This window comes from Copadichromis virginalis, linkage group LG6 (genome assembly GCF_057382275.1).
Source record: "Copadichromis virginalis isolate Kocher_CV1m ecotype Utaka linkage group LG6, C_Virginalis_male_GT1.1, whole genome shotgun sequence".
Classification (NCBI taxonomy): Eukaryota; Metazoa; Chordata; class Actinopteri; order Cichliformes; family Cichlidae; genus Copadichromis; species Copadichromis virginalis.
In genome coordinates, this window is record NC_140623.1 from 38,584,588 (window position 1) to 38,607,146 (window position 22,559).

The following is a 22,559-nucleotide window of genomic DNA, read 5'->3' on the forward strand; positions in this document are numbered from 1 at the left end:
GTCATGCAATCAGAGCCAGAGTCTGGCGCAGCGGGTTGTTTCAGCTCAGATATGACCCAACTCTCCCACCCCAACCCGTCAATCTCCATCACCCTGCCCCGATTCCATAATATCACCGTAAACATTTCAAATCTCATCATGGCAGCCGCCAACAACCCATAGGAGTTTAGGACTGAATGTGGCATCATATACACACCACTGGACCAATAGGATCTGGGACTGAAGCACATGCACTGAGAGGAGTCGCTTTTTGTAGTAGAGGTGCAAGTGGAAACATTTGCCCTCCTCCTTCCTGGGCGATAAAAGGCGTTGCCACCTAGGATGCATTGGATCTAGTATGGATTTTGGAGTTTCATGTGACATTTGAACAGAGAAGGGTGAGAAAGAGGAAAAGAGGAGGATAAACTTTGGAGAAGTGTGAGGACCAGCAAGGAGGGAAGGGAGGGGGGAAGACAAGGAGAAGAGGGCAGGGTGATGGGAAACACCAACCAGACTTCTAAAAAGAACAGTAAAAAGAAGAAGGTAAGGAAACATTTTGTTGTTCTTGGATAACTAAAACTAGGATTTCATAGCAATTTCCTATTTCATCTCTACTTGACACAAGAGACGTTTCAAATTTGCTTTTATTTGAAATATACAAAATAAATAAATCTATTGAAAATATCTGTAACAGTACAAAAAATGGCAAATTTGCCAAAATTTTGATAATAGCTTTATGTGTTTCATAATCCGATTGGTTCCTCTCCTGTAAGGTAATGTCACCCATAGAACAAAGTGGTACCCCGTTGGCTGCTGCCATGCTGGGGGGACTGGGTGATGCAGGGGAGATGGACACAGAGGATGAGGAGGAAGGAGGGAACGAGCGTGAGTTTGATGAACCCCTGTGCGCTCTGGTTAAGAACTGCAACATGCTGCATAACATAGTGGGGCCTGCATGTATCTTCCTCAGACAGGGCTTCGCCCAAAGTCAGCTTGTATGTATTTACCCACACTACAAACACACACCACACAAACATACAGAACTGCCAGAATTGTCATTGCCAAAATCTCCCATAAATCCTTTCATCCATCCATTTCCAAAGTGCCATCCAAAGGAAGGTTAAGGTGAAGCTGAGGTCATCGTCACGGCTCCTCTGCCCTTCATCTCTACCAATCACGAAATCAATATTCATATCTATAGAAATGTTTTAAAATGTTCTGAGGGCCTCTTACTTACAAACTTATATGTATTCTACTATTTTGAGTAAAGTTATTGTACACTGAAATTACTTTTTACACAAATAGCCAAAGTAAATTGAATAAAAACATGTGAGAAAGGACATGTTTTGGTCATTCTCATGTCAGTTGAGCTTAGTGAGATAGACATCTAAACATCAAAGGCTGTGACTACCCATGAAAAAAACCACTTCATCTTATAATTAAAAGATGATAATCACTACGCCTCGAACTAAAACTAACAAAAAACAAAAAATTAGCAAATAATTAAAATGAAATAAGAAATAAAAACTGTTGAAACGTATAAAACTACGTTTTTTTCACAGCTATAAAAGAAGGATAATGATAACGAGACCTGATACGTGACACAAAAATTTGTCCAGATTCAGGTACCTTTATAGTCTTGGAGTCTTCTATGCGCACCTCTTATTACAAATTAATGTCATACATGGGGAAAGTGGAAATGACACAGACAAGGAACTAGTTTAAAAGCGCTCCTAGAACAGTGGTGTATGATCAGAGGTGATACTGGATGCCATTTGAAGTGAAAATGGGCAAGAAGTGTAAAAGTATGAAAAAAGAGTATTCAGAATGTGGTTATGTAAATACTATTTTCTTTGCTGTATTGGTCGTAAGGTGAATGCGAGTTTCTGTGAGAATGCTAAAATCTGTCTCTCTGTGTTAGCCGTATAACAGACCGCGGTGTACCCCTCCTCTCACCCTAAAAAATCTTTTTGGGTGTGTGATTTGAAATAGTCTATTGATATATTTAACTACAGCCTTGCAGAGTCACTGTCTCGTTTATCAACTGATTGACAACCGCAGTTTAAATTTGCAGTTTACATTAGCATGTCTTTCACAGCAAGCAGTATATGATAACAATTGAACAAATGGCTATGTCTAATGTGAAAGTGGTCCCTTGCAGTTCAACACTCAGTCTCTGCAGTTCGCTTAAGATTTATAAGACGTTTTAGCTGATTGCTTTGCTTTTATGACACGCAAGTTGCACCAGCTGCAGTGGACAGCTGTTTCCAGAGGAAATACACTGATAAACCTTCTGTACACCACTTTCACAGCACCAGCAAGGAAGTGCTTAATGAATATAGTGAGGCGTTTAGCAGCTAAAAAGCTAGGTAATTTTCCTCAGGAGTTTGGACTATGTCTTGATCCAGCCTCACTCATTTCATATGCCACATTTTCAGCCACAGCAGGCAACCATCAAGTGCATGTAGTGGAGCATTCAGCAGACAAACAGCTTGATATTTCAGTCAGACACCAAAAAACAAGCTAAAAGAAGAGTGAACATTAGTCTTTCAGAAACATTACTCCATACTGTGTGATTAAAAAAAAAATGTTGCTTTGAATCTGCCGAATGTGTAAACAGGCAAATAATTTTGATAAATTTTGATATACACATGTGAGATTAGTAATGTTGAGGAGATGGTGATTAATTACGCCATTATTCGAATAAGTCAAGGAAATAATCTTGTGTTAATACAGGCAAACTTATTTTCCAGCCAACTTCAGCAAATCTTAAATTAATCATATCAGAATATTGTCATTTTGAGTAAAGACTACATAAAAGATAGACTAGTCTAAAAAGGGAAGTCAATGTGTTAGTGTCTTAAACCTGCATTCTTTCTAATGGTGAGCAGCACAGAGTAAGTTTGTTAATACTGAAGTCCATTACAGTCACTGTGTTACACACTTGATCTCTGACCTCTTAAACGCTTTCTGTAGTTCATTTTCTCAATTGCACAGCTACAATTGCAACGTAATGTTCATTTTATACATTTTAGTCCTAATTAAGGTATAATACACAAATAAGCAGGGTGTGTTTCAGGGCAGGCCTACCTTGGGGTTGACAAATCACTAACATAAGAGTGTACAGTGTCTGTGTTTCCATAATCAGATCAATGTCGTTCATCATCTCTGGGTTCAAAAATCCAAAATACAACTTCACAAAACATGACTTCATATTTTGTCTTAATTTTTATATACATTTTTTTTAGCAGTATTAGCAATGCTATCTGTAAGTTTAACTACCATCATAGTTATATTTCAAAGTGGCCAGGTCAATTCTCTTGCATATGAATGAATGAATGAATGAATGAATGAATGAATAGATAAATATGAAATCTCGTTATTAACTTTAGATAGGGACTGTTGACACTGATAAAACTGAGTTCTATAACATGTGCTTAATCTTGTAAACGGGTTTATTTCAACCCAAACCATAACTTGAACCCCAATCAAGGTTTTTTTTTTTTTGTTTGTTTGTTTTTTTGGCTAAACCTAAGCAAACGAGGACTGAAAGCAAAACTTGTTTCACATAAGATTTAAACCTAAATCTCGTGGCATTTTCATCCTGTTGTGTCGTGCTACATGCCTTCCTTCATAAACTTTTATTGTTGCTCAGTTTCTGCAGTCTTCTAAAGTCACGATTTAGCAGTAGTAACTGTTGTAGATTGGTAATGGACCACAAAAAAACAAAGGTAGGAGAAAACCGTTGCCTTTGTCTGTGAATAAATCTGTCACAAATTTTAGCAAAAGGTACGACAAAAAAAAAAAGTGGTACACGTTTTTCTGTTCAGCCTGTGCAGGTGTGTTAATGTTCGTTTAATCAAAAGCCAGCTGGACTGCAGATGCAGATAAGAAAAAAAAATTGCTGGCAGATAGAGAAATGAAAAACCGATAAGCCTTCATGATTTGTAATACAATTTACCGCTGTAATCTCCCTGCCACTGTTCGCTCTCCTGCATCCTCTAATCCAGGGCTGTATTATTCCTGCTGATGATGTCACAATCTCGAAGAACACATCACGTACAAATTTATCCTGGTGTCACCTTGCATTCCTTTAGCCAATTCAACAACAACCGTAAATGGTGTTTTATGTTGAATCAGAATCAGAATTAGAATATTTTATTAATCACTAAAGAAATTATGCATGTATTTGTTACTGCATTATGTTTAGTTTAAGTCATAATTCACTCTTATTTCTATGATTTCATTTTCACTTTATTTCTTAAAGTGGCAATTCAATATTTCACCAGTTTACTCAGCATATGATGTAATTAATTTTTCTTTCTTTCTTATAACTTTGTTACATGCTGCTTGTTTGGAAGGTAGATCTTTTAGGTGGTATGTCATTATGAATCTGCTGTTAGTACATTGTATTTCAAAAGCTTGTTGTGGAGCATATGCACAGCAGACTTTCTCCAACACGGGCAGAATGAGACTGGACATGAATGCTGCTGGGTAGCAGCAGTTTTCAACTAAAAAGGCTATTAGGGTCAGTCAGATCAAAAACCCAATAATCCTCTAATAGAATCTCTGGCTGAGCAGATGAACATAGAACAAACAAAATGTTTCACAGGATTGAGAGGAGTGGAGGAGTAAAAGCACAAGAAGCAAAAATGTTTCCAGCATTTTGTGTGACTGAAATAGAGCAGATTCAAAGTATAACTTGTCTGACTATTCATTTCTCTTTATGTATGCCCTTTCTTCTTCCACACCACCGCAGGACAGAGATCTACGACCAGAAGAGATGGAAGGTACAGATTCTTAATCCAGATTCTTAATCCTCACCTTGTCTCTCAGTCTATTCATTCCACTCTGTTCTTTTTCATCTACCTTCCTTTCAAACCTTCTGTTTAACTGTGAACATTTTTTTTTTTAATTTCCCTGTCTTGCATTGAAATGTGTAAGAACAAAGTGAAGGATTATCTTTCACAGGGAGGAATAATCCTTCACAATTTAACTTCCACTCATACATCGCTTCTATTCCTCAGTAGTGGCTCACAATTTAACAGCGTACATGCACATGAAAATGTCATTTCTATTTTAAATATAGATTCTATGACTGGTTTAGTGTAGTAGAAACTTGATATATTTCTTCTGCAATGATTTAATGGTGACAGGGGGATCTGTGTCACCATCTGTTCAGGTTCAGGTTAATTTTATTTGGACAAGTTTGGATATGGATTGCAATCATCCATGTCACACTATTCACAAACAACAGGCAGCAGAGTGCAAAGTACTCAGTGTTATAATGTTGTAAGAAGATTGAAGAAGAAAGAAAAAAGAAAGGCTCCATATAAATAATGAGATGAAAGTTTAAAAGCTCATTCAAAACATTAATGCCTCATAAGAAAGTGATGCAAAAATAAAAAGTTTGCAAATGAAATAGAAAGTCCCAGGAGCAATTTAAAAATATAATTTTTCACAATCCTTGCAGCTTCAGTTTCTGTTTTTACATTTTTATTGATATAATGATGAACGACCATAAGTATTTCATAAGTTTTAAAGAATTTTATTGGGGGCAAAAATATCATATTTATGCAAAAAAAAATATTGAATATTTACAGTGCACGGTGTTGCCAAAAAACTGTGATCATCTTCAAGCACTGATAAGACAGAAATCAGTTATTTGGTCCAAAGATTGTATCCAGCATGTCACAGAAAACAGAGAAGTCCGTGAAACATTATTGAAAAATTATTTTTTTACTATGTCATACTAACAACAAGTCAAAAATAGTTCAAATAAAAACTAAAGCAATTTGGAAGTATTAAAAAAGCACTCTCAGACAGATACCCCATCCCCATCTCAATGTACACTCACTGATCCAGGGCAGCTGAGACTGAAACTGTGTCTTGTTTTGTCAAGAAAGCAAATGTACTCTGTCATACTTTTGCCCAACGGCAAATATTTCGCATAATCTGTATTGATGTGTTCTACTTGCAGAGTTGCGTGAGGCCTTCAGAGAATTTGACAAAGATAAGGATGGCTTCATCAGCTGTAAGGACCTGGGCGAGTGCATGAGGACTATGGGATACATGCCAACAGAGATGGAACTTATCGAACTCAGCCAGCAAATCTGTGAGTCCTGAACACAGACAGATAATTCTGTAATTCCCTAAAATCTTTCACTCGGAAGACCAGTGAAGGAGCACCAGGATAAAGCAGAACTGCAAAGCAGTTGATGTCCAAAATGTCTGTTTGTCCTTTCTTCACCTGTAAATCTGTTAAGTCTGATGAACTGCCAAAATGTTCTCCTTACATTAACTAGCAATGATTTAATTAATTTCTTTACAAATAACTTTTTAACTATTGGAGAAAAAAATATTCACTGGTACTGTCATTAAGTACAGCAACTCTGTTAAATGGTGATATGAGTAAACTTCATATCAGCAATGTGTCAATGTGTCTTCTAGACCCTATAAAACTGCTCAAAGACATTTTACCATGAATTAAAACATAAATCTTACATCATTTCACATTTATAACCTTATTTATTTCCAAAATTCCTGAAAGCTGTCAAGTAGTTAAATGAGCTTTTGAAAATGTTTCTTTGAAGAGTTACAGTCAGGATTTAGAGTGCATCATAGCACAGAAATAGTGTAGTGAATTATATGAATGATGAATCATCTTCTTAGGAACTGTCCTGCAGTGGTTTGAATCACTGCAGTATAGTTTGTGCATGTAAATGGCGAGTCTTCCTCACATGCAAATGTTAATCACAGTTCCACAGGGTTCTGTGCTAGGACCATAACTTTTTACATTATAGATGCTTCCCTTACAGTATTATTATAAAACACTCCATTTTCATTCCTATGCAGATGACACGCAGTTTTAATTAACCATAAAGCCAGATGATACAAATAAACTAGTTAAATTATAGACATGTCCTAAACACAGCTAATGGCTGCAGTGGACAGTTTTCATTGCACATTTTCACATCACTGCAAATATGCTCTTATTATGACTTCTGTTTATAACATATTGACGTGGGTCTGCTAAGCTCTGTCTTATATGCATGCACAATTAACTCCGTACCACTGGATCTTCAGTAAATAATCCAATTTGTTATTTACTTGTATATACTATGCATGCATATTTATATTTCTTCTAGGTGGTGGCAGAGTGGATTTTGAGGATTTTGTGGAACTGATGGGCCCCAAAATGCTTGCAGAGACTGCAGACATGATTGGGGTTAAAGAGTTACGGGACGCCTTCAAAGAGGTCTGCAATTTTATTTTAGCAAAACAGAAAACCATATCCAGGCTTAAACTAGGGTTTAGAAATGAATGCGGTCCAGAATTTTTTCTCCTAATGTATGCTATTTAAGGTGCAACAAATGACTGAGGTCCATACCTCAGTCATGCTAAAGTTGGGCATACACTGTGCGATTTTTTTTTTTCTTCCTTTTAATTATTCTTCAAAAAATTATTTAATCAGCTCCTGCTCAAACTGTACGATTGAATCGCAGGGGTGAGAAGTTTGTAGGTGACGATGCACACTGTGCGTCCATAACATGAAGCTTATAACACAAAATCTGTCTCTCGCTCTCCCTCTCTCTCCCTCTCTCTCTTTAACTGACACAGACACACACACCACCATCAACTTTGTTAAATTGCTAATGAAAAACATCGACTAGCAATGAGCAGAAATGTCCATCCAACTCTTTTCACGGTTGGTCCAGTCATGATAATTTTGTGAGGCCACATCGAAAAGGCTCAGATGAGCTTGCCAAAGTTCTACACGCTGCACTGCCATGCTACTCCGTTTCTGTTTGCGCATGCATAGTGTGAGAGGCTGCGTTGACACCCTCATGAGGGCCGACAGGATTTCAAACAGGTTTGATTTTCTTGCGACTATACGATTGATGATTGGGAGCTGGTCGTGAGGTGTTAATCCCTTCTCGTTACCATGTATACTACACGATGCACGACACAGGAGAAACTCGGGCCGATCCCCAAAACGACTGAAAAATCTGCTCAAAATGGGCCAAAAATCGCACAGTGTATGCCCAGCTTAACCTGAGTAGGCCTTCCCTCAAACTGACACTCCAAAATGTTTTTGTTTTGCTTTTTTTAAATGCTTATTTTCCTTTTAAAGTCCTTCCATTCTGCTTTCTAGTTTGACTCTGATGGCGATGGTCAGATCAGCCTTGGAGAGCTGAGGGAAGCCATGAAGAAGCTAATGGGTGAGCAGCTCAACCACCGCGAGATTGATGAGATCCTGCGAGATGTTGACCTCAACGGGGATGGACAGGTGGACTTTGAAGGTGATACAATTTATCTCTTAGTTAAGATCGGTGGTAGTGGTGTGTTTGTGTGTGTGTGTGTGTGTGTGTGTGTGGGGGGGGGGGGGGGGGTAATACAATTAGGGATGATATAATCTTTTTAAAGATTTTTAAGATGACTGTGGATACTGTGGGAGTGCCCTTTTCCCAACAAACAATGCAAATATATTCTCTCTTTCCACAGAGTTTGTGAGAATGATGTCTCGTTGATTCTTCAGTAAACCTCACACTACTGCACTAAACACAACACTGGCAAGACTACGGACTGTTAATGTTTTTCTCACATGTACAAAGACATCTTGGTGTTTTTTCAGTTACGTGCAAAACCTCTTATAAAAATCCCTTAAATGTGTTACTGTTGTATAAATCTAATATGTATCATGTGTGTAACGAGAGATGAGAGTGATATTTCAGCGGGAATAGACCAAACCTATGGTGTCTTTAAAAGTTTATATTCATATGAATTTGCATAAGAATTGCATTTAAAAGCCTGAAAAAATAAGATCCTGTTTGCACTGACTAGATACTGTGAAACTTCAATTATAAGATGTATTTTCTGTTTCTTTATTGTATTTGTAATTTGGGTGAATTGGTCACTATGCAGTTTAGTATCTACAAGTTTGTTGAAACATTAATATGAATGTAAAAATGTATTTTCTGAATTTCAATATTTTAATGCCACTTATAGAATCTTCATCTTAAACTTGAATGCGTTAACTGTGAAATATCTAATACACATAGAAAACATGAATGCTTTGTTATGAGTTACAATATTTATTATACAGAGTAGAATCTGAAACAATATTTTTAATATCTTTTTGATACCTGTTTCAGAACAATTACTAGTGATTTGTGTCTACCACACAGTGAATATCAGTTTCATATCCTTGCACCATTTTTCCTCTTGGTGAAATTTAACTGACAACCTGCCTCATAGTACATGGTTATTTTATGTAAGCATACACAGTATGCATATATACCTCTTTGATGTTTCATTTGTACAGCGTTTAATGACTCAGAAAACACATTGTAAATAACAAAGATGAGTGAACAATATTGAAAATAAATACGTTTTTGTGGTCAGATAGCTTATGGCCATATACTAAGTCCATATCAGTTTCATGTATTTTCTTTACACAGTCTTCCAGAATTGCTCTACCTTCCCGATGAATTGAATTAGATCCCCTCGTTCCGGGCACTTTTGGAGGTCATTTATTAGAACCTTTTTCAAAGTATAGACAGTTGCACTGAAGCCAACATTGACAGGAGCCATTGGTGGAGTCCCATCCCACACTGGAGGAATGTACCAGCTCCAATTGTTTAGATCAAACTTGATCACATCTGAGAGCTTATTGATGTTGGCCTTCTTCATTTTAACATCTTTTCCGATCATTTCATTGAGCTGTTCCATCAGCTCTTTACTTCTCTTCAGCTGCTCCAAAGCAGGCATGTCATACATGTTTGTATGTACAAAATGACAAACTGGCTTCTTCTTGCTAACACCCTTCAGCCTTGCAAAAGCATGACACACCATTTCCCAGAAGTCTTTCTCTCTGGAGCTGTCGTTGGAAATACTGACAACTACAACATCACTGAGTGCCACTGCAAGGCTCGCAACTTCTTTGTCACGTTCATGGCTGTGATCATCACGAACCATCCGATGAGGCTTCAGGCCCTCTGTATCAATGAGCATGATGCAGTCACAGCCCAGCTCTTTCCTGATGTCTTTACTGACACTGATCAGCTGTATGAATACCCCTCTGGTGCATGTACCCACGTTGACGGCAAACCTGACCCCAAACATGGTGTTGAGCAAAGTTGATTTACCTGAATTTTCAGCTCCAATGACTGTGATGACCTTAAGCTTGCTACTGGAATTCATGATGTTATGCAATTCAGTAAGTACCTGGCTGATCCATTTTATTGGGATGTTTGCTGCATCTCCATCAACAAGCTCAAGAGGGAAACCATCAAGCATCATCTGAGCACACTGTCCAGGAAGCTGTTCGATGTTTTTTCTCTGACGACTGTATTCTGGCAGGCAACTCACATTATTATACAGCTGCCCACACTCTCTGACAAAGTGGACTACTCTTAAAGAGCAAGCTGAAATTTGGTTGTCAGTTTCCACAATTTCTTTTGTTTCCTTGAGAGATTTCTGCCTAAGCTCTTTGTATCGATCCTGGAGAGCTGACAGTTGATGCCTGGACAGGTTATCCAGTTCCATTTCCAGCCATTTGAGAAAATGGTAGCGTTGAACCTCTGAGGTTGTCATCCCATGGTGAAAGCATTCCACTGCAGTTGTCATCTCAAAACTTCGCTGCTTGTTCCTCAGCTCTTTCTCTTTTTCTTTTATGGACTCGCAGTAATTGCCAGGGTTATTGTTTCCAACTTTACGTAGCCTCCAGCACTCAGTTTCCACCCATGAAATTGCTTTCCAGATGTTTCCTTGATAAGGCAGTTGCTTGTCTTTGAATTCAGAGATGTTAGTTACCTTTGCAGTGATTTTACTCGCATTCTCCCAAGCAGTCTGGCATTCATCCCTATCCTCATCAACGAGAATCTGACAACAGTGAGCTGTGTAAGCCAAATCTGCCAATGACACTTTTTTGGTTTGGGGGCTTACTAGCATTTTAGAGACTGATTCCTGGAGTGCCTTTAGTAGTTCTGTATCAGTCTTTTTAATCTGACTAATATCAGTCATCTTTAATCTTGGGTTCACAGTCAGTTGTTTGAGTCTATAGCTTTTTCCCTGTGTGCTGCTTATCAAAAAGATATTTGCTTCCAGATGTTTTCCTTCCAGATGCTTGAAGTAATTAGTTTCTGATTCATCACAGTAGATGTAAACAGCTGCAGATGCCTGACAGAGGAATGCAAATTGTCTTTCAGAAGTCTTGATATCTCCTCTCATATTGGTAAAAGCCAATGGTTCTGTGAATTTATCCATCTTCCTGTTCCCACACGGGAGGTACCAGCTGATTTCCACCAGTCCATCTGAAATTCTTCTGGGAACATCACAACATGCCATGATACGGTGACAAAATGTGTGATGAATCTGCTGATTGTTGCACAGCAACTTGTTCAACATCTGAGATTTGGACAAAGATGTTTTTCCCAGCCTGACAAACGATACCAAAGGAATATCAGACAGCACAAGTCTTTCATCACAGTATGACTTTAGGAACGCCTGCTGAGAGGGTCTGAAAGTTCGGACAATGTCGCGCATAGACCACAGCATCATTGTGATTTCTCTTGTTTCAGAGTTTGGAAGCAAGAGCGGGACAGCAAACTGACAGAGTGACATTTTCAGGACCAAGTCCTGCTGAAGAGCACTGTCTGAACAAAGGAACAGTGCAGTTACCAAGTCCAAAAGATTGATAGCATTGCACTTGTCCCCATCTTGAGACACACATGTGGCACTTCTAGCATTTGTATTCAGCAACATGAGTTGCTTTAAAAAGGCCTCAGGAACTGCCCTTGCAGATTTTGGTTTCCTCTGTGATCGATCATACTGATTAATCTCCAGGACAGTGCTAAGTGTGAGCTTGGTGTCATACTGGTCTTCCAGTCCAATCTTTGACAACACCTGCCTTAGACTTGGCTCTGTGAATTAACAAAAGAAACCAGTAAGTGTACTAGGTCATTTTTACTGATTATGATGCATTTATTCTAGTGCTGTCAGCGCCATAACCGCATTAACATGGCAAATCTCAGTTAGCGAGTTATTGTGGATCACTCCATGCGTGGGGCTTCACGGCGTAAACATGTTAGCACATTTAGCTTATTAACGCCGCCTTAATGTGGTTATGGCATTAACGCCATTTTAACAAGATTAACGCTGACAGCACCAATTTATTTTTCACAACCGAGCATCAGGATACCCACAGAGGACGCATGATAACATACTAAGATAGTGACTGGATCATGGTAAAGCTTTAGTGTGAAGGGCTGGTAACCAACACAAAACATATATAATTCACAACTGCCTTACATCAACCTCAAGTCAAGCTAAAACCTGGCAATTTAATGGCATTTATTTTAAATTTAAAACAAGTGAAGCAGAATGTCTTAATAACAAAACATGACAGTCTAAGGCCATCTGCCTCCCTCACATATTCTTTCTTCCTTCTGCTAACGTTCATTTTCCTTTCTGAAGTGCATACCTTCACCTCTCCAGGTTCTCTTCACCTGCTCCCTTGTCTCACTACAGACCACACTGTTGTCTGCAAACATTGTAGTCCACAGAGACCCCTGCCTGACCTCATCTGTCAGTCTGTCCATCACCACTGAAAACCCCAATCGCAGCACCACTTTTAACCAATGTTGGGGAGTAATGGAATACATGTACCGGCGTTAACAATTTAAAATACAAAATATGAGTAACTGTATTCCGTTACCGTTTAAAGAGGTGGCATTCAGAATACAGTTACTTTGCTGAAATAAAGGGATTACATGATGGTCTTTTCCTGTTTCATATGTTACGCGGTCCCCTCTCTGTTTCCGGTGGAAACCCAAACAAAACACTCATTAAGAGGCTCTAATGCCTGTGTCTCAATTAGGGCTGCCACAAACGATTATTTTGATAGTCGACTAGTCACCGATTATTTTTGCGATTAGTCGACTAATCAGATCATCATCCATTGGACTTAAAACGTACAGCTTATTGCACCAGCAGCATCTGCTCTTATATAACTATCATTAGCTTACAGCTTTAAGTGTTTAAGGTATGTGCTAACTAAAAATAAAGACAAGATGATAGTTTGTTAAATTTTAATGAAGTTTGCAGAATGTTTCGGTAAAGTTTAATAAACTCCTTGCTATCTAAAATATAACAGGACACCGGAGTAAATTCTCCAGCATCTCACACTTCTGATAATCAGCTGTCTGCTTGATGTTTATTCAGCTGTGTAAAAACTATAACTTTAATCTCAGCCAAACCGATTTACTCAGGAACAAATAAAACACTGAAAAAAGCCAAACAATAACATTTTTAAGTTATCTATGGTAAGTGACTTATGTATCATGTTTAACCTGAGTAGCGAAAGACGGCGGTGGGTTTGAAAACGATTTTCCAGGAGTCCGGTGTTCTCACGGCTCTAGTGAGCCTCGCCCCCGGCTAGCTATCGAGCTAGTGGGTAACAGACGTCTCCGAAAACGTCGGAGCGCTTTTGAAAATATGTGGTGTCCTGATAAACTGAGCAGATATTTGAGGTTTACACAGCTACATTCTCGCCTGAAAATATGTTAAACGTTTATTTTGTGACCCAGAAAGAATAATAAGAGTAATATTAAAACTAACTAGCTGCCGCCATTGTTGGAAACTGCGCTGGGCTGCGCTATGAATTCTGGGACACAGCTTCTTCTTCTTCGGGGTTTAACGGCAGCTGGCATCCTTGTACATGCAGTGCTGCCATCTTCTGTTTCAGTCCGTTATTACACTCTTAAATCCTACTACTTATTCCTGCGTCTTTTGTGATCTTACAAAGCTTCAAACGACGTGTCGACTATTAAATCAGTCGTCGACGATTTTAATAGTCGACGTAATCGTGACTAGTCGACTAATCGTGGCAGCCCTAGTCTCAATCTCGTGGCCCATGTCGCCTCTACTTGCAGCCTGCATAATGACCTGTTTTATATATGCGCGGAAAAGTTTTCTATACGAGATTGCTGCAAAAAGTGCAGCCTTACCTAATGTCCACCTACTGTTACTCATTTTATATTAAGATTTAAAAATCTAGTTGGTGTTGGTATGACAAGTATCCTTCAGTAATAGTAATAAATCACACAGCAATAGTACATTCATGTAGTTGTAAAAAGCTTGTTACAAAATATATTTGGGGGCATGTATTCTGTAATCTGTAGTGGAATACATTTTAAAAGTAACCTTCCTAACACTGCTTTTAACTCATCTCTCACTCTTACCGCACACCTCACCACTGTCTCTGCTGTCCTCATCTCCTGCACCACCCTCACATACACATAGTTCCTCTTGACACCCTGTCATATACTTTCTCTAGATCCACAAAGACACAGTGAAGCTCCTTCCAGCCTTCTCTATACTTCTTCATCAACACAAACATAGCATGAAGCCACACTGCCGCTCGCTGATCATCACCTCTCTTCTTAATCTAGCTTTAGCATTTCTTTCCCATAGATTCATGGTATCATTCATCACCTTTATTCTTCTGTAGTAAAATTGTTCTTGAAAATTGGTACCAGTAAAGTATATCTGTACATGTAATGTGAGAAAATAAATGCTAGCAGTTGTAATTCTTCAAATATGTCTATATAGTTGACATTAAAAAAAAATAATAATTAAAAAGCAAGTGCTTTAACATCATCTCACCTGTGCGTGTGCAGATAGAAATTGGCTCGCTGCACCTATCATTCACCACTGTTGAGACAGAGATGGTGTACTTTGTGTCTGGTTCTAAATCAGAGACTTTTTTGCAGTAATCATGGGTGTGTATCACCAGAGGCTCTTTTCCTGGACTTTCAACAGCTATGAGAAATTGTTGAGGAATTCCCTCCATTTTTTCTCCATCCATCCATTTCAAGGTCAGAGATGTAGCATCGGAGTGCTCTTTTGTTAAATGTCGAGGGGGTGACACAACTGCAAGAGAGCAGTGATTATGTTTAATCCAATTAAAATATGAACAGTGAAGCAAATCTAAAAATGATGTGGATTTTCAGATTTTACCTGTGAAAACAGTTGCAGTGACCCATTCGCTTAAATTGCCATCTTCATCTTCTGTGGCCACGCTGAAGAAATACTGTTGTCCAAGTTCAAGGTTGCTTATTTCTATTTTATGAAAATTTTTGATGACTAAGCGACCTTCCACCTTCTGCAAAGAGCTCCACATGATCCTGAAGCTTTTGGGTCCTTCTAGTCCCTTTGGGTTTCCCCAGCTGAGGACCACCGAGTTTGGCTTCACTGACGGGAACTGAATCCTACCAGGAGGGGGCACCACTGGAAAATGTAATGTAAAATAAGAAAACATTTTCTTTCCGCTGTACTCATTTACCTAACGATAAAAAAAGATAAATATTTGAATTCATTTGATTCCAACATTATCATGACTTTAAAATTCAACTGATGTAGCAAAACACAATTTTTAAATATGGTTAAAAATAATAATTTCTTGTCTTAAAACCACAGAATGACTCAATAATTTAGTCATTATAAGTTATAATTGATAATGAATCTGTTAATACCTGAAAAACATGTTTTACACTTCAAAGTCTGTCTAATTAATTGGCTTTGGAGAGGCATAAATCTCTGAAGATAGTGCCAACAGCACACTTTTAACTTTGACCATTTTAGATGTTTCTATTTCTTTATTGGTCTGCTGTGGCATGGTAGCAGTGCGCTCAACTTCAAATCTAAGGTAATGACACACACTGGTGATTGTACTTCTGAGTATTTACAGATGGCAATATAAATGCATTTCAGGTATAAGCTGTCAGCAGTCCATCCATATATATTCATCAACGAAGGTCATTACTTTCTGTTTTCTGCTTTGAAACTGAACTTTCCGAACAAAATTTGATAGTCTTTTTCCCTGTATTAATTTCATATAAATTATATGAAAAGAGGAAAGTGTCAAAACTTCATTAAATGGTGAATCTCTCCATTGATTTCTTATTGTAGCCACAGATCATTGTTACTTAGATGCCATAGTGAATCATTATATAGTGTCAGTCACCTTTGTGTGGCATTTCATAGTCCTCGGGTTCTTCATCATCAGACAACTGTAATTAAATAGCGATTGTAAGAAAAATGCAGCACATCAGCGATGATTTCGATATCACCCTTTCACTTGACTCACGGCCTGTTGTGTCCTCCATGCCCTGTGCTCAGTGATGTCATGTCCCCTGTGTTTCCCCTCTGCACAAATGCTGCAAATAGACATCTGATCAGTCCTGCAGAAGAAATCCAGAGACTTTTCATAATGAAGACACCGTTTTCTCTCGACTTCACTGCACACATCTATGAGCTTATGTCTATTCAGGGCATCCACTTTGTAGTGTTGCCGGCCATCCTTCTCACAGAAGGAAACGTTGCAGGTCAGGCAGGTCTTCACAGCAGCAATTTTGCGACAAATGTCACAGATCACCTGTCTGTTTTCAAACAGAAAAGTAAAAGGTTGATTAGTAGTGGCATTGCCTTCTTTATCAATGAACTGAAATTCAGCAGTTATCTTACATATTATCATATATAACAGTCTCAACGTCAGAGTCGAAATCCCCTGATCCACTTGTTTTAGATGATGAGTAACCCGATGTAGATGACTTTGTGGATTCTGCTCTCTCTAGATCATCCTGGTGACGACTGAAAGGCAAAGGGGGGGGGGGGGGGGGGGTATTCCAACCATCTCAAAATTTTGTAATATGAGCAGGAAGAATTCAATGGAGGTATGTTGTTTTACTATCTAAAGTCTCTGACTTTAGGTCTGCATGACAATGCAACACTGGATCTACTTTCTACAGTTTATATACTGTGCATGTAGCTAAGCTGGAGACGACAGGGAAGGCGCCCTATTCACATGTGTTCCCTAGTTTGGGGGTATCCCAGACACCAATAAAAAGTCTGTAAGCAGTATCAGCAAATCATATTTAAACTGCTGGGGATAAAGTCTGGCGTACGTTTTGTTGTCCTCAAAAGTTGATTCTGTCTCTTGTTCAAAATAGTCCCAGTGTGGACTCTCCAATCTGAAAGAATAATGACATCATTTGTTAAGCTACTTCTTATCATGGATTCACAATTATGAACAAGGTAAGCAAGACTTTCAAGCTTAAACACATTGAAGTACCAAGCTTGGTTACCAAGATGGCTTTACTCAACAACTGAGGGTTGGATCTTTTTTATGCTTTCCAATGTCAAAATTAAATTTATGCATGAGCAGATTGAGCTGGATACTCCTAGCTTTAGCAAACATACGTGTCAGTTGTTCTTAATTGGGTGGAATTTTCAGTTAACGTTTTGGTGGCTACTCAAACCTGATTTTAACAACAACCTGCTTTAAAGGGTTCAAAAAGCTTAAAATAAAACTCGCCAGATTTGAGTGTCTTACTGATTTTGGGGTTGGTCATCAATGGAAGTCCTCTTCAGCAAACATGGAGAAAATTTAGCCTCCTCAATGATATTAGATGTCTTCACTGGATATACAGCAGCTGTAGGCCCCATTAAGTTTAACCTGAAAAATCATTGCAAAGAGCAAATGTTATGCTTGTATTTAGTTAATTCAACAGACATGCTGTATGGCATACTGTCTACTATATTTCAATGTTTAAAACATACTTGGGAAGACTCGCAACACCACTCATATGTCCACCCCAATATTTTGGCATTCCATATACTTTTCTGAAAGACAACAATAAGACTAGGACGTTCAAGCTTTATTTGGCCATTTTATTAGTAAAAATGCAAGGATAAAAGTTTACATTTCACCCATTCCAGCTAGACACAGTTAACTTTAATAAAATTGTCACTAATGAAGGTTTAACCACGGAAAGAAATTTTATTAAAATCTGGTATATATTACTGTTTTACTGTAAAACAAATTCAACAAGCTTTCTATAGGGCTTCTGTACTGCAAATTAAAAAAATAAATAAAAAAAGAACTAGAATCTTGCAGGTATGGGAACCATAACGTCAGACATTTGAGTCTAAAATCCACCATCAAAGTTAAAAAATAATAGAAGAATCGTGAGTAAATCTGCCTTACTGATCTTTCCTAAAATGGAGAGGTACATCTTTGGAAGAACTCTCTGATGCACAGACAGACCTCGCTGTTTCCTGACTGAGAAAAAAAATTGCATTTCTTTTAAACAGATGACAAAAAAAATAAAAATACTCAGCAGATTTTGTCCATTTTAAAAAAAATCCAACAAAACTAACAACATCACTGAGTTTACATTTAAAGTTAGATTAGGTATCCTTTAGAATATCAGGCATACCAGTCTAAAATCCATCACTCATAAATTAATAAATACTACTATTACTATTACTACTAATACTAATCAGCAGCAGCAGCAGAACCATAAAAAAAGAAATAAGAGAGAAAATTCACTATCAAAGATGAAAAAATAATAAAATCTGTCTTACAGATGTTTCTTGAAATGGAGAGGTACATCTTTGGAAGAGCTCACTGACTGACAGTCAGATTGGTGTTGATTTTTAGACCATTGTGTCTTTTTACTGTGTAGAAAAAAGGATTTAATGAGAAACAAAAACAACCTTTAAATTGTGTTTTTTAAAGAATAGGGAGGTTTGTCAGAGTAGGGTGCTCAAAGGTAGATCTTACAGATGTTTCTTGAAATGGAGAGGTACGTCTTTGGAGCCACTCTGTGATGCACAGACAGAGTGTGCAGACCCCGGTGTTTTCTCACTGAGAAAAAAAGTAACAATAAATTGTATGTCTTTTAAACAGCTGAGACATCTAAGGGAAGATAATACCATTTTTGAATCTCTAACAAAACTAACAACATCACAGAGCTTACATTAAAAACTACATGAGGCATCCTTTAAAATATCAGGCATGCCAGTATAAATCCACTATCAATGCTAAAAAATCAATATAAATAAAATAATTAAGTCATACTAGTACTACTACTAGTTATAACAGTAATAATAAAAGAAGACAGACAGACAGACAGACAGACAGACAGACAGACAGACAGACAGACAGACAGACAGACAGACAGACAGACAGACAGACAGACAGACAGACAGACAGACGTATAACAATGGAAAATGCACAACATGAGGAAAGACGAGGAGAAAAAAAGAACTCCCCCCAGACTGAGCTCCAACAGGGAGATCAGTTTGAGAACTGAAAAAAAACACCTCAGCACATAGCACATGAATCATCACATCTCACAACATAGAAGACACAGACAAAGATGAAAAAATAATAAAATCTGTCTTACAGATGTTTCTTGAAATGGAGAGGTACATCTTTGGAAGAGCTCACTGACTGACAGTCAGATTGGTGTTCATTTTTAGACCATTGTGTCTTTTTACTATGTAGAAAGAAGGATTCAGTGAGAAAAAAAACATCCTTTAAAATGTGCTTGCTACAGTAGGGTGCTCAAAGGTAGATCTTACAGATGTTTCTTGAAATGGAGAGGTACGTCTTTGGAGGAACTCTGTGAGGCACAGACAGAGTGTGCAGAGCCCGGTGTTTTCTCACTGAGAAAACATCACAAAATCCATGAATGTAAAAAATTTAATTAATGATTCCATGATATGATAACACACAAATCTCTCCACACATGGGCTTACTTGATATGTGTATTACATGTAAATGGAAGTTAATGAGTCTTTATCAAAGCTCTCAGTTGAACTGACAAAGCAGAGTACAGTTCCTTAAACTGCATCATACTTAAATGAGATGCTGAGATCTTACCTGAGGAATGCATATTGGTAGGCAGGATGTGTCTACCTACTATTTTGAGTCTTTTTGCTAAGACAAGCTAAATGGCTGTCGCATTTAACATGAGGTTAGCAATCTTTTCGTCTTCCTTAAACTACTTTTTTAATGTGTAAGTGAGCATGTTACTGTTTAATTTTGAAACTCTGTACCAAAACAGTCACAGGACTTTGGCCTTGGTGTCTTCAGTCCGAGTTTATGAAACCTTGGCTTCCTTTTCACAAACTGCAGGTGTTTTGAATATTGTCAGGTTCAGTGTCCTCTAACATTGTTATCAGTGGCAGCAATATTACTGTACTACTGTAGTTGGCCCTTCCTGCACCTTCTGGTTTGCTAAGGGGGCCATAAATCCTGATAACAGCATCATGGAGCATGTTTTGTTTCAAAATACATTTGCAAGGTTTATGCCTGGTGTCCAGTTATTTTCACTGCCTGACTGGGTCTTATCAGTCTCTGCCCATCCCTTGCCACATCTCTATCACATGAATCTTTTCCTGTAAGGAAACGAAGACATTAGTCTTGACTGGAGATTATACAACAGTACATCTGTTATATAATCTCCAGTCAAGACTAATTGACTAAAGTCTATGACAGAATTTTTTTCTGGAGTTTTTTCTGGAGTTAATGTCTCTGCTTTATCATGCTGCATGTACAGGAGGCATGACTAGTGTGTGTTCCTTCACGGGCGAATTGTATGGATGGAAAACGATTCTGGAAAGAGATCATTTTCATTTTTACATCAAACCATGTCAGTGTGAATGTCACCGGAAAACTGAAATAGCAGAAGAGTACAGATTTGTAAGTTATAGCATAAATCATTTGCTGGACCTTCACCCAGGAGACTTGGCTTCATAATCGAATGTGGACTCGTTTTGTGTTTTTTCATCTTCTTTTTCTTTCTGTTTTGTTTTGGGGGGGTTCTTGCTTTGCATTACATTTCTCAGACAACACCTGTGTTTTCATGCCTGGATGGGTTTATTAAACCACTTTGCCGTTATGCTGGGCTGGAGGACACCTGAAAAGATTTTATGTGCACTCATTCACTACCTTGAGGTGTCAAAATAATCAAATTTTCTATTGACCATTCATCTGAAGCATAATCATCGGAGTAGCAAGCACAGACTTAAGGCATGTAATGGGTTACTAAGGTTTGAAACAGATGGTTAAATACAGCACTAACAACTTGCAGCCTTTTCCAGTAAGTCACCATGTAATTGACATATCTCTATATTTTTTCAGTAGCGCTGTCATTTGAAAGATCTTCTCACCTTTTGCTCTTGTCGCTAGAGCCAGACGATATTCCTGTCAATTCTTTATCACAGAATTTAGACACAAGGCTCTTCACTCTGACCCTTAAAAGTATCAAAACAGTATTCTGTAAATCTGCTTCATTATTTGTCCTTGAAGAGCAAATCTTGCTTAGTAGATTTTGAGAACAAAAAGTTCAAAAAAGGATCCATACCTTGCATCATCGTTCTCCAAAGACTCCATATTTTTTTCTGATTTTCTGATTAAACCTTACACCATCCTCCTTTGGACAATACTGCTACTGGGCCATAGACGATGAGTACCAACCTGCAGATGTAATTAAAAACCACATATCAAGTGTCAAATCCTAAAATGATACTGAGTCATCTAATAAACATATGGTTGTGTTCTGATTTCAGTGCATAATGTTAGACACACTGGGGTAAATTTCACAATTTCAGAGGTTATAAGAACTGAAAAAAGTTGTAAACAGCTGTAAATTATGTTGCCCACAATGCCTTTAACTTTAAAGTTTAATGTGATTCCAAAAGGATACAGGAAAATTAAAGCTATTTCTTATATTTTGTAAACTTTGTAATATATAATAACTGTTACTGTTATTTTCTTGGCACAACTGTAACCACATAATTTCCTTAGGGATTAACAAAGTATTCAGATTCTGGTTCTGTTTAATTTATAAGACCTAGTAATTTGTCATTATAATAATAAAGTACTGATTTTAAACAAAAGTTTTACAATGTTTTTTAAAATGTTGATTCTAATAACTACTGTCACTTTCAAATTCAGAGGAAAAATAGGTCATGGTATAAATCTGGACTCACTACTACAAGACAGAAAATATTAACCCTCTGAGGTCCATGTGTCATCAGTAACAGGACCAGCCCTAATCCTAACTGAAGCCCTATAATAATATATCATTTCTGTTTTTATTAACTTGTTCTCTTAAGTCTTAACAATCAGAGAGCAAATAAAATTATTAGTCTAACTGACAGGCATCAAAAACTGTTAACTGTTTTAAACCAGAAAAGTCAGTTTGCCTTTCTTAGAAATATAGCATCATCAAGTATGATTCTCAGCATTTAGAGGGTTAGAAAGAGTTAATCACAATTTTGAAGAAGAAGGGTTTGGTAGGTATGCAAAGAGTGATGAATTAGAGTCAAGGTTAAAAAGAAGAAAAAGCAGGACAAAAGAAACCCCTTGATAATAATTTGTGTGGCCCATGAAGGAAAGACGAACCATTTACAGTTGATGTTAACAGTAAAAATCAGCACATAATTATGACCAAAATTTATTTTTGAAGTCACCATAACAGACCAAACTTTCCTGAACTTAGCAAATATAGATAGTTTCAGTTAATGGTACGTAACTAATTTGACTGTAAACTAGCAAGCGTACCAAAGTGGCAGTTACCAACAAAAAACACCATTCTCTCAATAAAACATTAGAAACATTATACTTGTGTTTGTGCCAGATTCTTAATTAGGCACTCTTTTAATAGCACTTTGAAAATCCTTGCACTCGAGTAAATTTAAACTTCTACTTAGAAAGGCTCACG

The 22,559-nt window shown here is 37.7% G+C and overlaps 2 protein-coding genes across 2 annotated transcripts; one reads left to right on the forward strand and one right to left on the reverse strand.

Annotated features, from left to right (window-relative positions):
• Positions 1-411: 411 nt before the first annotated feature.
• Positions 412-9,028, forward strand: cabp2a (calcium binding protein 2a). The gene is made up of 7 exons (XM_085460310.1): positions 412-522; positions 753-974; positions 4,739-4,769; positions 5,960-6,094; positions 7,128-7,237; positions 8,135-8,282; positions 8,485-9,028. Exons 1-7 carry the CDS (start codon positions 475-477, stop codon positions 8,508-8,510), a joined length of 720 nt encoding a protein of 239 aa, XP_085316436.1. The 5' UTR covers positions 412-474; the 3' UTR covers positions 8,511-9,028.
• Positions 9,029-9,377: 349 nt separating this feature from the next.
• On the reverse strand, positions 9,378-21,226 carry LOC146708432 (up-regulator of cell proliferation-like). The gene is made up of 16 exons (XM_085460803.1): positions 21,198-21,226; positions 21,004-21,087; positions 19,411-19,494; positions 19,233-19,325; positions 18,608-18,691; positions 18,409-18,501; positions 18,029-18,103; positions 17,602-17,664; positions 17,375-17,497; positions 16,947-17,012; positions 16,507-16,632; positions 16,130-16,421; positions 16,007-16,052; positions 15,001-15,270; positions 14,647-14,913; positions 9,378-11,903 (listed from the first exon to the last, which is right to left on the reverse strand). The coding sequence occupies exons 1-16, from the start codon at positions 21,224-21,226 to the stop codon at positions 9,433-9,435; spliced, it is 4,266 nt and encodes a 1,421-aa protein (XP_085316929.1). The 3' UTR covers positions 9,378-9,432.
• Positions 21,227-22,559: the final 1,333 nt, after the last annotated feature.